Source organism: Charadrius vociferus, unplaced genomic scaffold (assembly GCF_000708025.1).
Source record: "Charadrius vociferus isolate BGI_N301 unplaced genomic scaffold, ASM70802v2 scaffold298, whole genome shotgun sequence".
NCBI lineage: Eukaryota > Metazoa > Chordata > Aves > Charadriiformes > Charadriidae > Charadrius > Charadrius vociferus.
This window is the reverse complement of record NW_009649936.1, coordinates 3,517,243-3,532,995: the sequence shown is the minus strand read 5'-3', so window position 1 is coordinate 3,532,995 and position 15,753 is coordinate 3,517,243. Positions and strand designations below refer to the sequence as shown.

Sequence of the window (15,753 nt, the reverse complement as noted above, 5' to 3'; positions counted from 1 at the left end):
GCCTGCCGGGAGCGAGAAAAGGAGGCGCCGGCTGATAAAATCGAGGGGGGCACGTAAGCTCGCCCCTTGCAGCGGTGACTCCCTCGGCTTTACCGGCTGGCCACCTTTCCGCAGCCGGTTGCTCCCCCGGTAGGTTGCAGGGCGGCAAAGTTGTGCTTCCCCGCGGAGCGGTGGGTGAGGCGAGGCGGGGGCTAAACCGGCACAGAAAAGGTGAATGGGTGCTGTGAAGTGACTAGGGTCACTCCCAGTGACTGGGAGACCAGGTGAGGAGGGCTCTACGCGCACCAGCGCCGTCCCACCTCGTTCTTCTCCTGGTGGAGGTTGTCCGTTCTTTGCCCTTGTGGGACGCTGCGAAATTAGGCAGCTTTTTTCAAGGTCACTGAGTGAGTAGTCACTCATACAGAGGGTAAACTCGAACAGCAGCATCTAGTTCCGGGGCGCCTCCGTTGTGTATTAATGTCACCACTGCTTTGGTTTCTTGCAAAAATGCTGATTTCTGGTTACAGTTGTCACAACTTGTCAAGTAATCTTGGAAGAGATAACAACTTGTCAAGTAATCTTGTTGATAGGATGCCTTCCCACAGGAACCATATAGTTGAAACTTCTCGGCCAAAGCTTTGAATGCTGAAATCAACCCCATTCCGTGCCTCCCCTCAGGTGGCTTTACTGATGATCGTAGCTTACCTGGACCTGAAATTTCACCTCAGGTTTCTGGGTGGGTGTCAGTGAATTTAAGAGACCATTCTCACGTTGTGCCTTTGTCTTCGGTGTCCCTGTTTGCCCTGAGAAAAGTGATGCTAACGCCTTTAGTGCTTTAGAAAGAGGCAAAAGAAGCAGATTCATCTCTGAAGGATAATTTGCATCCACTAAGGCAGTGTTAGGCGGGGGAAGAGATGGACGTTGTGTGTGGCATAGATCAATGAAACTGGGAAATGACTGCAGTTGTGGCTGTTACGTATGGGTATCAACGTAAATGTAAAGCTGAAAGACAAGCGGACTAAGATAAAATTTTATGTCAAAGTAGGACTTAACATGTCTTTTTTCCTTTTTCATTTAACTCTGAAACTGTTAAAAATGATATGGGTACATAGGAAAGTCAGCCTAGAGCAAATGTCTCATGGTGATCTAACCTGAAAATGGAAATAAGTTGAAACTATGTTGATAGAAAACCAAAGCAAAACTATTCTAGGATGCAGCTCAAAATATTTCTCTTGGAGTTGTCACTCCTGGAGATATGGCCTCTTCCTTCTAGGTCAGTCGAGGGTCGGTCCACACTGAGTAGTTCCAGTACCACAATGGTTGCTCAGCTGTGTCGGTGCTACTACATCAGTACTTCTCCCATTACTTTGATGTGCGGATCTCTAAACCTGTCTCTGGCAATACAAGCCTCCCTGTGGACTGAATTCAAACCTCTTGCTAGCAGGCTTGCTTTTCTTTCTCATCTGTGATTGTCCCCTTGGAAGTGGCTTACTGCTCTTCAGGATATGTAGCTCACAGATGGAAAAGAGCTGACCTGGACAAATATCTAAATGAGTCTGATTTGTTACTATTGCTAGTTTTTGTGCAGAGTGGGTTCCTACTGGTACCATATTCGTACAATATTAATTTGCAACTCAAATATGGTAAACAAGTATTATTGAGAACTTTTTATTTCTCTCAAGAGCTTGCCAGAGACTTTCAGTGCTGTAGACAGAGATTTGAATTTTACTGCTGGAAGTTGAGTTTATGTGCTCCTGCTGTGGAAGGAGAAGGGCAGAGGCAGAACCAGGGATGTAGTATAGGGGGAGAAAGCATCTCAATGCCAAGCTGGGTGTTGCTGCATCCTCTAGCAACACTGTGATCTGTGCGCATGGGGTGGGGGGTGCTGTGGGCAATGGCTCCTCTGCAGTTGTTGCCTGACCAATAGGTCCAACTCCTACCACGCCAGCAAATCTGGTTCTTCTGAACCTATGGATCTTTTTATTTCAGAAATGGCTTTTTTTTTTTTTTTTTTTGGGTCTTCTGCCACTCATCATCCACTTAGCTAGGCAACAGCTTTCAGCCTCCTTTCCCACCCCACCTTTCCTAAGAAAGGCACGTGATGTTCTTGTGATGGGCTGAGTTTCATGGTAACGTTTGTTTTCAGGGAAGACAAATAGATGAGTATTCATAGTATGAATACAGCATCCTACAGCTCTTTAAAATGAGACTGCTACTATGCCTTTTTTTTTTTTCTTTTTCACATGGAAGTAGTATTAACCTCGGTTTGCTGGCCTTGGGAATACGGCTGTGGACTATATTTGAGTTGCTGGCAGCGCTTATCAAGAGGCACTGTTCTTTGACACCTGTTGATAAGTAGTTCTGCAGTTTAATGATGGAGCTAATCTAGAATAGCTTCAAAGCTATTTCTTAGGAGATCTAAGAATTTGCCGAGGCTCTCTTTGTGGAAACCTTTCAAATAAATATTTACATAGTCTCCTATAGTTCTCTGCAAGATGTGTACTGCTACTGCATAGGCACGCTGAGTAGAAGCCATTGAGAAGGTTAGCTGAAAGGCCAGGACATTGGAAGAACCTGATTTTGATGACTTTAAGATATTTGGTTGCTCGTCAATTTGTCTTCCAGAGACAAATTGTCTATACCTTCCAGAGAATAAATTACCTGTGGAGTAAATTACATTCACTTTTTTTAATCATTGCAATAATTCAGTACTACTTCCTGAAGAAGTATGAAGGAAATCTTGATAATAAAATGAGATAATTTTTATTTAGTTCCTTTTTTTTTCATACATAACTCTTTTGTTTTGTTTTTTTTTTTTTTTAACTTTTCCATACTTCATTTTCAGGTCATGGTAACTTTTAGTGCTGCTTGTTAAACAGAAATCTTGACCACGTTTCTTTTCTCTTGTCCACGTAGCAGAGGCAGGAATTGCCCAGTGGGGGAAAAGATCATGTAAATGAGTGTGGAATCACGTCTTTGCTTGTTTTCTCTCTCTCTCTTTTTTTTTTTTTTTTATTGCCCCTCCTCCCTTTCCTCCCCATCTTTGTATCACGGTTATATTGTGTTTAAGATTACGCTACTGAAACTTCTGGGTTGTCATAAAACAGTTGGGAATAAACAAAATAAAAGCAATACTTCCTTTCTGACATCATCAACAAAAGCCATGATTTGTTGGCTTGCCCGTTTTTAAGGTTGAGCTTTGCACTGGAATTACTCCTTTGCTATCTTAATGAGTTTTGCCAGTTTGTTCATTTGCATGTGCTATATTTCTTTATCTGGATAAAGGGAACTGCTAATTTCTTGTATGTGACACTGTGTTAGTCAGTGTTCATGGAGAGTGTTTGGATGCTTTTATGCTTCCTCCTTTTAGAAGCTGAACTTGATTTCATGCATTTGTTTTTGTTGGTTATTGTGTTTTCAATTGTTGATACCTACCATAGAGCTCAGCAAGCAGCTAATGATGTTTCTATTTCAGGAAATAGCACAAAATATGTGTTGAAGTAATACATAAATGCAGGATGTCTACCGTTGCCAATGTAACTCTGACTTCATTGGCCAAGTTGAATTTACAGTGTTAGATTAGGATATCTGGAAGGTAATTATTCCATCCTATTGACTTAGGCATCTAGGAATGGAGACAACATATAGTGATCTCTATATAAAAGCTTGTGGAAACTAGTATAGCTAGCAGTACTTGTGGAACTCTGTGCCTCCAGAGCATGGTACCACTCTTAATTAACAATTACCACATGGTGTGTACTGAGGAAGTACCATTATTATTTCTTGCATGGACAACTAGGGTAAAAGCCAGCAAGTCTGGTTTCATTAACAAAATCATGGTTGAATCTTTAGGGTTTCTTTGCCTTTCATTCTTTCTCTTGCCTTTTTGGGATGTTGGCTCCTGGCTAGCGAAGGACACGTGGTATAAAGGAGTCATGACCTGATGCTGCTGTAAGGAGGCCAAAGCGGAGGCTGACCTTCGCCCAGCAGTAGCGAGGTGAGGTGCTTAGGAGGACATGGCGGTGAGGACCACTTACAGCTGAGCACCATGGCTCAGTGCTCGGTGCTTTTCTTGTTCAGGGGACAGAGCAGCTGTCACTGTGGCAGGGAGGAGGACAGGCCTTTGGAGGACTAATAGTCCAGGAAGTCTGTATTCAATTAAGTGGTATGTTATCAAGTGAAGTACAGACCAACTCTACTGCAACTTTTGCTTAAATATAAAGAATTGATTTGCAGAAATCCATAGAAAAACTAAAAAAGCTATTGGATTAAATTTGTTTTGAATTAAACTAATATTTTCAAATTTTTATTGTTTGGGTTTTTTTTTTTCATTCTTACACCTTTTATTAGAAAAAATGATGTATTTTGTAATCTTAATGACCCATGACAGAACTTTAATTACAATACTCCTAAGGCATACATGAGAAGAAGCTAAGATATTTCAAGTAATAGCTGCGAGCTGTGAGGCAGTACGTTTCATTGTATTCGTCAGTACGTTATGTCAGTGCTGGCTATATGTTTTATATTCTCATTATCGCCTGTCATTAGAAACAGTAGTGTTATTTCTTTATTTTCAGAGCTATGAAACAAAAGCACACTCAATTTTAGACCTTCTGTGCTGCCAGAGGTTCAAATGCTGGTTCTGCTCCATCCATACTGGAGTAAACTGACATTTTTGAAATTCAAGGGCTTGACTGCAAATAAGTGATGGGTCCCTTTCATTATTTAGCTATACTTTTTCCAAAGCTAGAAGGTGTTAGCAAGCTGACCTGCAAGGCTCTGGCTCCCTGCGCCCTGTCTCTTCGTACCTTCGCGCCTGCTGTGTGGGTGAGCTTCATCCCTGTTTCCTTGCCTGCTGATCTCTGTGTGCTTTGACTCCACCAGCTCGCTTCAGAGGACTTTTGAGGTTTGTTTCTTCAGATGTACCCAGCAAAGTGCCGTCATAGCTCGGCAGACATCAGGAGGAATGACTGGCAGTGGGAAGGAAGGATAGTTGTGTGTTCCCACTAAACTCTTCTGCACCAGAGTGGGTTTATGGTACTTCTATGTGGGATCTGTTTAAATCTGTCTGATGTGTGACGTGAGTTAAGAGGCCAAAGTATTGGACTGAGATAAGACAGACCAGTCTCTTCTAGCTCCACAGTTGTTGGGATGGGGAGTGTTTGACAGGTCAGTTTGTTTCTCCATTACCCAGCTTCCTTATCTGTGAAGTTGTTTCAGTACCCTTGATGTATTTGTAAAACATTTTGAAGTGTCAGTGATGTGTGTTAAGAAAACTAGATTATATCATTATTGGACCCTACCCATCGATTTTTGCCTTAAATGTTTGCAAACTAATGGGAGCCCAGTGGGTTTGGTTTAATCTGTTTCTAATACACTGGCAAATGTGTATGTGTAATACCATGGAAATATGTGTGTACCTATGACATTTCTGTGTTTTGTGGTGTGATAACAGAAAACAGTAATTAATCAGAAGCTGGATGGGAAACAGATTAACAAGAACTAAACTGGGAATGATGGTTAAAAGCCAGTTAAGCAACAGACATATTTTTTCCTTAGTTCATTTAAAAACCAAAGCCAACCAACCAAACGAAAAGAGTGAGGAAGGCTGTCATCTGCCAATTTGCAAAGCCTTTCAAATTGTAATATAAAAAATGTTTGTGTTCTTCTGTGGTCATAATACCTGTTGGTTTACCACTGAATCACCACCTAGGATTCTTCTGGCTACTATCACTAAACTTCCTAATCCTTTTTTTCCCCCTCCTTTTCAGAGAACAAAGAACAAAAATATCTTCCTGTGACTTGTTACTCGTCCTCTAAGTCCGGGCAGAGCTACACTTCCCAACTCTGCTATGAAGAGATGAGTAAGAATGGAAGCGACATAAAGCAGAAGTCCTGAAGCCTTAGTCACCAATCTGATGGACGTACTGTAAGTAGGAATAAGACTTGTTTTTCACATGTCTGCTGTGCAAATAAGAGTTCAACAGTGCGTTATTATTTACCTTTTTTTGCTAGCACTAGTAAGCAAATACCAGAATCAGCCTTCCTGAACTGTCATGAAGTATTGGCACGCTCGGGGTGCCAAGCTGCTGCTGAAATTTGCTTCAAAGACATTTGCAGTTTAGTTTTGAGTGAGATGACACCTTGGTACAGGTTCTAAAACATAACCTTATACTTTGGGATGAATTATGCTGTGTCTTAATGCAACTGCTCTTTATAATCGTGGCTTTCGACAAGGATCATGCCAATGTGCCTGTGCGCAGGGTACAGCTCTGGAAGCTGGAGAAATGTATTTCTCAGTGCATGACGGAGGCACTGCCTAGGGTTTTTTTTTTTAAGTAGAGTAACATTATGAGAGGACTCAGTAGATTAAGTTATTTATTAATATGATTGCTTGTGGAGGTGTATAACTGCCTATTTAAGAACTGCGGCAGCAAACATTTTGTGTTTCTTGGGTCTTTGCTAATCTGTGGTTTTACTTAATGTTAATGTTTAACTTTAAAATAAACTGCTATATGGTTGAAACATTTGATGTAGCTGCTCTCTGTATTTGAAAAACTTTTGTATTGGTGTGGCATATTGTTTCCCTGCTGTGCTTCTCTCTCTCTGGTTTTGGTGTGGTGGCTACAACACACAACTGAGAAAACAATGGTTGGCAACGCGGAAGAGTGAAAAACGTGTGGCTTGTAGGGCTGCTATCCATGACGTTATCAAATGAGTTAGCTGAATTTGTATTTTCTGATGCTTTGTTCATGTTCTCGTTTCTGTGTCATAAACCTCAGAGCGATACATGAGTAAGTGTTGAGAGAGGCAGGAGGACCTGAACTTGGTACTGACACCATGTGGGTTGTTGCCAGGATATTCTTTAACTCTCATTCTGTCAGCGAGAGTGAGCACTAACTTAATCTTCTCGGTTTGTGTGGCGCTCGTGTTAATGAATAGTTGCTACTGTATAATCCTCAAGGTTGTATTGAGAGGCTATTGAGATCCGATTTCATGCTGCACCTTAAGTTGTACCTTCTCTTGAAATACTTCCGTATTTTTTTCCCCCGGATTTGGCATTTTTCCAAAGGAAAGGAAAGGTGGACAAAGCTTCTGGTTGTGATTGTTTTCTGTTTCTGTTTTGTTTTTTTTTGTTTGTTTGTTTGTTTTTGTTTTTGTTTTTGTTTTTTTTTTAATATAGGTTCACGCTTTACTTCCAAACACTTGAATTGTTTCAATACTGCTGACAAAGGGAAGATGACCTCTACTGTAGTAAGTAAACAAAATATTAAAAATATTCCTCTCTGTTTTTTTTTTTTTTTTAAATGAGGTTTTATTCTTTACAAGTAACAGCCTATTGAGTAATGTCCTGGTCAACAAGTTTGCTAAAATGTGGAGTGTTTGTTGTGCTTTCTTTTCTGCAAAAGGGGAAAGATATACTTTGAGGCAGGTGTAAGAGGCTTGAATTAACTAGCATTTCAAGTGCTCAGATACCCCTGGGAGAGATTTATACTTTTAAAGCTTATTTTGGAGGGATAGACTGGAATGGCTTCTAACCAGTTCTAAAAGCTCTTCCAGGATAAATATTCCACAACCAGTTGTAGCCCAGTGCATTTCAAAAATAGCTTAGGTATACCTGGTGGTGCCATAGCACGAAATGGGGCAGTAAACATTTATCCGAGACCTGGGCAACTGCGCACCCAAAGGCTGATACTTGTCAGTGTTTCCTTCAATGACGGTACTGCCTAAAACTGTCCATGCTGCTTATTTCTACCTTGATGGATCATAGAATCATAGAATGGTTTAGATTGGAAGGGATCTTGAAGATCATCTAGTTCCACCCCCCCTGCCATAGGCAGGGACACCTCCCACTAGACCAGGTTGCTCAAAGCCTCATCCAAGCTGGCCTTGAACACCTCCAGGAATGGAGCTTCTGCAACTTCTCTGGGCAACCTGTTCCAGTGCCTTACCACCCTCAGAGTGAAAAATTTCTTCCTAATATCTAATCTAAATCTACCCTCGTCCACTTTGAAACCATTCCCCCTCATCCTATCACTACATGCCCTTGTAAAAAATCCTTCCCCAGCTCTCCTGTAGGCCCCCTTTAGGTACTGGAAGGCCGCAATAAGCTCTCCCCGGGAGCCTTCTCTTCTCCAGTCTGAACAACCCCAACTCTCTCAGCCTTTCCTCACAGGAGAGGTGCTCCAGCCCTCAGATCATCTTTGTGGCCCTTCTCTGGACTGTCTCCAACAGGTCCATGTCTTTCCTATGTTGGGGGCTCCAGAGCTGGATGCAATACTCCAGGTGGGGTCTCACGGGAGTGGAGTAGAGGGGCAGAATCACCTCCCTTGACGTGTTGGCCACACTTCTTTTGGTGCAGCCCAGGATACAATTGGCCTTCTGAGCTGTGAGCATACATTGCTGGCTCACATTGAGTTTTTCATCAACCAACACCCCCAAGTCCTTCTCCTCAGGTCTGCTCTCAAACCATTCTCTGCCCAGCCTATATTTGTGCTTGGGATTGGCCCGGCCCACATGCAGGACCTTGCACTTGTTCTTGTTGAACTTCATGAGGTTGGCATGGGCCCATCTCTCAAGCCTGTCCAGGTCCCTCTGGATGTCATCCTTTCTCTCCGGTGTGTTGCCTGCTCCACACAGCTTGGTGTCGTTGGCAAACTTTCGGAGGGTGCACTCAATCCCAAGAGAATTACTTAATAGGGTTCTGAATGTAAATGGCATTTGAAACTTATTTTGTCCTAATTGCAGTCCTGCCTCTTGTTTTTTGTTTTTCTCCTGTTTCCTTCCCCTCAACGTTATAATTTAGGGTCCACAGCCATACTATGAAAATCATGGCTTTCAGCCAGCGAACTTGTATTCTGCCAGGCAGCCAGTAGGTGCTAACCCAAATCCACCGTACTTCTCAACAAATGCTCCGCCAGTGCCAAGCTATGTCCCAACAGTTGCTACCCATCAGTCGAGTAGGCCAGTAGCAAGTTCATCCGGGAGAACACGTGCATCAAGTAAGTTTTGGTGGGATTTCTTCCGATTTTAGACTTAAGGTCTTCCAAAGCAAGATAACAAATAAAAGGGATCTTCCCTTCCAACTCCTGTACTGAAGGAGCCATTTCCTGGTGGATAAAGGAGTAGTAGCTGGCTGGGATGGTGGTGCAACTGGACAGGAACCTGGGCAGTTTGGAGGAAGGGTGGTGGAATGGAGAAAAGTCTGTCTAGCAAAAAATGTCTGTTTATAACGTCAAGGAAATAGTCCTGGTGGCTGGACATTACCTTGCTTGTGAACCTAATTTACCTTTTTCTCCTTGATTTCATTTCAGGTATAAAGAAAATCATAATCATTGTATTATCCATTTTAATAGTAATCTGTTGCGCAATTGCTGCTTTCTTCATCTGGTATTTTGGTAAGATTTTTTTTTCTGTTCTGAAAGAGAAGATGTATTAAACTTCTAAAGTTAGAAATATACATTCTTGCCTTTTATTTTAAGCTGAATTAAGGACAGGAAAGCCTTTGTTACCTATCTCCTAAGAGATAAACTAATGTTGATACCTTAAGGCTCAGTTTTGGTTGTTGGATTCTTTTATTCTTTTTAATAAACAATGTAGAGTAGTTTGACCTCTTGCAAGGGTTTTTGCACTGGCGGGTAGCTGGCACGTGACTGTGCATAGACAACACATTCTGCAGTGCGTTTTGTTAGGGAAATCACTGCTGTGCGACAAAATGAAACTTGTTCCAAATTCTAACTTCACTTAATTAAGGAAGGAGATTGAAATAATTTTGTGTAACTTAACCACAAGAGTGTAAATGGTCAAGATACCTGGCAATGTGCGCTTGCATCCCAGAAAGCCAACTGCTTCCTGGGCTGCACCAAAAGAAGTATGGCCAGCAGGTCGAGGGAGGTGATTCTCCCCCTCTACTCTGTTCTGGCGAGACCCCACGTGGAGTACTGCATCCAGCTCTGGGGCTGCCAACATAGGAAAGTCATGGATCTGTTGGAGCAGGTCCAGAGGAGGGGCACAAAGATGATCTGAGGGCTGGAGCACCTCTCCTGTGAAGACAGGCTGAGAGAGCTGGGGTTGTTCAGCCTGGAGAAGAGAAGGCTCCAGGGAGACCTTACAGTGGCCTTCCAGTACCTAAAGGGGGCCTACAGGAAAGATGGGGAGAGACTCTTTATTGGGGAGTGTAGTGATAGGATGAGGGGGAATGGCTTCAAAGTGGAGGAGGGGAGATTTAGATTAGATATTAGGAAGAAATTCTTTACTGTGAGGGTGGTGAGGCTGGAATAGATTTCCCACAGAAGTTGTGGATGCCCCATCCCTGGAGGTATTCAGGATCAGGTTGGATGGGGTTTTGTTACTCAAAGCCTGGTCTAGTGGAAGGTGTTCCTGCCATCCAACTCTAACAGTTCTATGATTTTATGGTAAAATGGGATCTCTCTTGGAGCAGAAGTAATTCGTGTCTGTTTGTTTCTGTGAGGCTTTTGCTTTAAAAGTATGCTAACGCGGTGTGAGCCCAGCCTGACTCACCACTGTAAGCCATAGCAGAGGTGATACGTTTGCCTTGGAAGTCATCCCCAACTGGGGCGACTGATCTCTGAAGCTGGGCTAGATCAATTCTCTTTGGCTTAGGTGAAGTTTGTCTTGTGCTATCTTAATTTCCCTTTCAATGAAAGCCACTTTTCAAAGGAAACTAAAACCCAATTTCCTTTGTTTTTTCGGAACCTCTCCTCTCTGCTCTGTGCAGGAAAAGAAAGGGAGAAGGGAGTTCGTTTAAAACTGTTGGGATGACACTGTATGTTCTTAGGGTTTTTTTTCGGTCACTTTGATTTATACAGGCTGAATGTAATCTTGTTTTAAATGGCAGCGAAAGCAAAAGGATGTAATTGGAGTAATTGCTTTCTTCCTCCTTTGCTGTTTCTAAGTGTTATGCTTTGTCAGTGTAAGGCTGACTCCTTTTAGACAACTTAATGGTGCTTGCTTGTTCGGGGGAGGCAGTGGACAAAATCCAGTCAGCTGCACCAGTGACTTAATCTGACAAGCAATGTAAAAGACAGCAATACATCTTCTGTTGTGTCAGACTAGGTCTCCTCCCATCTCTGAGTTTAAGAGCTCTTTCTGATGTTTTGGTCTATCGATGCGGAATACTCCTTAAGATGAGAGTTGTCAGTAGTTGCTTGAGGCTAAGCTGATGTTAAGCCTAATGTCTGTGTTGCTCTCTCTCCTGCAGTACGGGATAGTTGTGTCATCTCCTTAATAGAGTGTGGATCTTCAGGAGTGTGTATCCAGCCCTCCCAGTGGTGTGATGGAGTGAGCGACTGCCCCAACGGGGAGGATGAAACCCGGTGTGGTGAGTGCCAGCAGTTGATGGGGGGGACCTTCACCCAATTGAGAGAATTTTTGATCAAATTGCCTTGTCCAAAGCTTGCCTAAGGTACATTAGGGCCGTTTTAGCTTAAGTTATAACTCTAAAATGGTTTAGGATATTTGAGCACTTTGAAGCCTGTATCTAGATACTTAGTTTGTTTCCAGTCCGATTGAAAAGCTGAAACAAAATGACCGACTCTGGGGCTTGAGCTGGATTAACTTTGAATCACTTTTTAAAATATTACCTTTTAATTTGAATGGGATTTGTGCAAAACTGAATGTAACATTGTCTCCAAAATGAACAGTCATCATTGACATCCTAGTAGAACTTTAGGTGATAACATAAATCTGGTGGTGTTCAGTCAGGCTTGTCTTTTTCCACATATTTTTCATTCCTTGTTCTCCCAATAATGCATCAACTACTTCATACCTCCTTTCCAAGGAAAAAGATGCTAAGGGAAGCTTTAGTGCAGGTCTGAAGACGGAAGGTGAAAAGATCCAATTGTCCATTCCAAAGGTGTGGCATCTTGTTTCTAACATCTGTGTTGTGCTGGTGCCACTCTAGAAAATTCTGGTTGTTCTCTTATTCTCTCTCTGGGAACTTTTATTCTACACGCAGCATTTCCTGGCATATGCTCTAAAGCTGTTCCTCCCCATTTGGTTGAATAATGGGTTTTTGGAGAAGCTTGTTTAGTCTGTTCTTTTGCTTGAACTATTTAATATTAAATTCTGGTGCGAATAAATACATAATGGGGCATGGAATGTCAGAGTAATTGCTCCTTGTTACATTCTTGCTCTACAGGCACTTCTCTGAGGAAATTTGGGGTATTAAGATATAATATAAAATATATTACAATAGATTATATTTATTTATACACGATATATAATATATTAAGAAATATATGGTTGTGTAGATAAAAGATAAGAAGAGGTTGGCTATCGCAATCTTTCTCAGTGGTAGAATGTGAAAGAAAATTTTGAGCATAGAACCTGAAATGAAAAGATGAGCGCTATCTTGTACACTTGCGTTTTTAAACTGCTAGTTCTTTGAAATTACCTGACACAAAAGAGTTAAGTTATTGCGATATTTCTGTCTACTTGATATTTACTCAGAATTTGAGCAGAAGGTAGCATTTAAATTAACACCAGTTCATACATACAAGCAAATATTATGGATAACAATCTTTTAAGTAGAGAAAGAGCTGTAATATAGCGTGTGGTGTTCTTGGTTTCTTTTTTTTTTTTTTTCTTTTCTTTTCCTTCTTCCTTTTCTGGCAGTTAGACTTTTTGGATCAAACTTTATCCTGGAAGTTTATTCACCTGTCAGCAAATCCTGGTATCCTGTTTGTCAAGATGGCTGGAATGATGATTATGGGAAGATTGCATGTAAAGACATGGGCTACAGCATGTAAGTCTAACCTTCGTCAGCCTTTGTACATACATAGAAAGGTTAAAATTTCCCTCTTGCTGCTTTTAAGAACGCATATCTGACACAAAAAGTAGTTGGCAATCTAGTTCTTGTGAACCCAAGTGGGTCTGATTTTAACGATGGTAGCTGTTACAGGATCAAAATGAAATGTTGCCCCAAGAAGTGACGGGGTCTGGCACGCGTGCAGTAATTACTTGGTGGGGACACTTGTGTCCTATACATTCACTTACAACCATCTTCCAAAGGTTGCTTCAGATCTTTGTAATTGCTCAATAACATCCAGTCTGATTTCACCTGTCATTACTGGTATTATATGGAAAGCCTTGGTCTTCTGAGGACACAAGTAACACCAGCTCATGTGGAAGATCACCATAAACATTTGCTGCCCTGAGTGCTGCCCACATTCTCCCCATGTAACGCCGCAACCTAAATTCTTCTGCAGTTGAAATACTTGATGTTGCCTCTCTTTGATACAGTTGGCAAATACTGTCTTCTGCTGTGCGTGGAGTAATGGAGTGAATTTATTACCCAGGTAGGCAGAGCTTGTGTGTGCCCATGCTGCCTCATGGTGCTTGGAATTCAGGTCTCTGAACCAGCAATGACCCCAGTTGCTCCAACTCCAGTAAGACAGCCCAGCAGCAACTACACAGAGCTGGTCCTCAGCTAGAAAGCCCAGCAGAACAGCAGCACGTGCTACCCCTGTCGTTGTCCCACAGAAACGTGGCTGTCATGACTTACTGGACCTGAATTCTGCTGGGCTGTGTAAAAGTACTGGCAAAGGCATCTCTTCATCTTGCTCTGTTTCACAAGGCTGAAGATTCCCACTGTGCATGCATATTAGATAAAAATATTATTTTAATGTAGTAACTGTTTGATATGAAATGGAACTTGACAAATGTTCAAAGAATCTGAGTTTCTAGCACTGTACTACACCACTGGGGTTCTGTGTTTAATTTAAAAAAAAAAAAAAAACAAAAAAAAAAAACAAAAAAAAAAACCAACAAAACCAAACCCCAACATATTTAGTGTTGTTCATGTCAGAAGCTCTAGCTTGGCACAGTTTATTGTTACTTGTTTGAAAATTGAAACTACTGGGCTTCATAATGGACTTTCTGTTTTGCAGAGACACATATTACTATAGTCGAGGGGTCGCAGCTGAAGCCAGCTTTAAAAGCTACATGAAGCTGAACACAAGTGCTGGGAACATAGACTTGTACAAAAAGCTGTACAGCAGGTATCTGTGTTTAATACAAACTTCTTTCCTTTTATCAGGGGTCTTTTTAGCTGTTGTAAGAGGTGTAGCTTCTGCCCATAGCAAAATGCAAGTACATCTTCAGTGGGGATTGTTAGAGGGAAAGAGACTTTGTTTTCAATCTGACTGCAGCAACTGCTCTCACTTCTGTTTAAAAACCCAGCTGTCATTTCTCCATCCTTTCTCTCCTATTTTAAAAGGGAAGATGTCCCATCATGCTCCCTCCATGCTGTCTAGAAGGCTGCCATGTCAGATACTTTTCTAGGGCTCTTTGACCATCAGCAGGAGTTTCTATACGGTGACAATAGCTACTAGCTGTAACACATTCACAGCAGCTGGTACAGCTTTTTTTTCTGTCACATGAACACACAGCATGCAAAATGGATCTTTTCCTGTGGAAAGTATCATTTTTATTCTCATTAAACAACTCAGAAGTGCCTAGTTTCTAAACTTGTAGACTGCCATGCCTGCAAAGTTCCCGTGGCTCCCTTGCTTAGGTTCTTCTACAACTACTTCATAGATCAGCTCAACTTTTTCTCACGCTCTTCTTCATCTTGCTCCTCAATAGGCTTACAGTCCTTTTGTACTGGCGACTGCAGTGTTCCACATGACAGTTTTGGTGAATGCAGGAAGTGGTGGAGGCCAGATGGCTGCTGGTAGGGTAGCTGGAGAGAGTGAAGAAAGGAGGGAACCCCCGGCAGGAAGAGGAGGGGAAGGCAGGGCACGTAGCTGGAAAGGGTAGGCAGCAGCTGGAGGGTGAGCTTTGCCCACCATTTGCTTCGCTGTGTGCCTAAAATCCAGCTTGTTTTTTGTATTCCTATTGCAGCGATTCCTGTACATCGGGAAATGTGGTATCTCTGCGCTGCATAGGTAAGCGACCATGTTCCTCAAACTTCTGCTTGCTCATGTTTTGAAATGCTCTGGCTGGTGTTTTTTTTTTTTAATCTGCATAAATAATTGCTGCCTTTTGATGGGCAGATGATTTAACTGTGGTTCCCAAGTTCAAGGAGCAGGGTGGGAGAGGAGACAAGGAGGATGTTGGATCCCCAGTTGCTTTTGTCTATGCTCCCTCTGGTTCCTTTAAATGACTTGCCTGTGGTGAAGCTCTGTAGCCCGTGCCGGGCAGCCATGGTGGGATGTCTGTGGTGCATCTGCCCCCCAACACGTGGCCATCAGGTGGGCAGTGCCTTCCTGATGGTGATGGCTGCCATGAGGTGACTCCTGGCTGTTGTCTGTTCTGTCGCACAACACAAATGCGTGTGTCTGTGTGGCTCTCCAGAGACACCCGAATACCACACTCAAAGGCGTAATGAACCACTGGTTTATGGTTTGTGGTGAGCTGGGGGCAGCAGCTACCCAATACTCATCTTGACGTTTGCAATGGGAAGCTGGTCTAGGCTATGGGAGACTCTGGATCTCAGTGTCCAGGGCAGCAGTGCAGAGGTTGGACATGGTCTGTGCTCCCCTCTTCTAGTGAAGCCTGGGCTGCAGAAGCATCTTCCAGACCAGCTTCCTCCTTAACTAATGCCTGTGTGTGTCTGACTGACTCCTTAGAGTGCGGCCTGTCCACTAAAAGCATGACCATGATGAACAGAATCGTGGGTGGCAGCGGGGCGGTGCTGGGGCAGTGGCCGTGGCAGGTCAGCCTCCATGTGCAGGGCACTCATGTCTGCGGGGGCTCCATCGTCACCCGCCAGTGGATAGTGAAGGCGGGCACACAGGGTGGGAGGGGGGG

The 15,753-nt window shown here is 42.8% G+C and overlaps 1 protein-coding gene across 1 annotated transcript in view; it reads left to right on the top strand.

Moving 5' to 3' along the window:
- Positions 1–7,218: 7,218 nt before the first annotated feature.
- Positions 7,219–15,753, top strand: part of TMPRSS2 (transmembrane protease, serine 2) — a 13,715-nt gene continuing 5,180 nt past the window's right edge. The window contains exons 1-8 of the mRNA XM_009891373.1: positions 7,219–7,233; positions 8,786–8,981; positions 9,294–9,377; positions 11,201–11,320; positions 12,616–12,745; positions 13,890–14,000; positions 14,845–14,888; positions 15,573–15,721. Coding sequence (XP_009889675.1) covers positions 7,219–7,233; positions 8,786–8,981; positions 9,294–9,377; positions 11,201–11,320; positions 12,616–12,745; positions 13,890–14,000; positions 14,845–14,888; positions 15,573–15,721 — 849 coding nt within the window. The remainder of the gene's footprint in view (positions 7,234–8,785; positions 8,982–9,293; positions 9,378–11,200; positions 11,321–12,615; positions 12,746–13,889; positions 14,001–14,844; positions 14,889–15,572; positions 15,722–15,753) is intronic.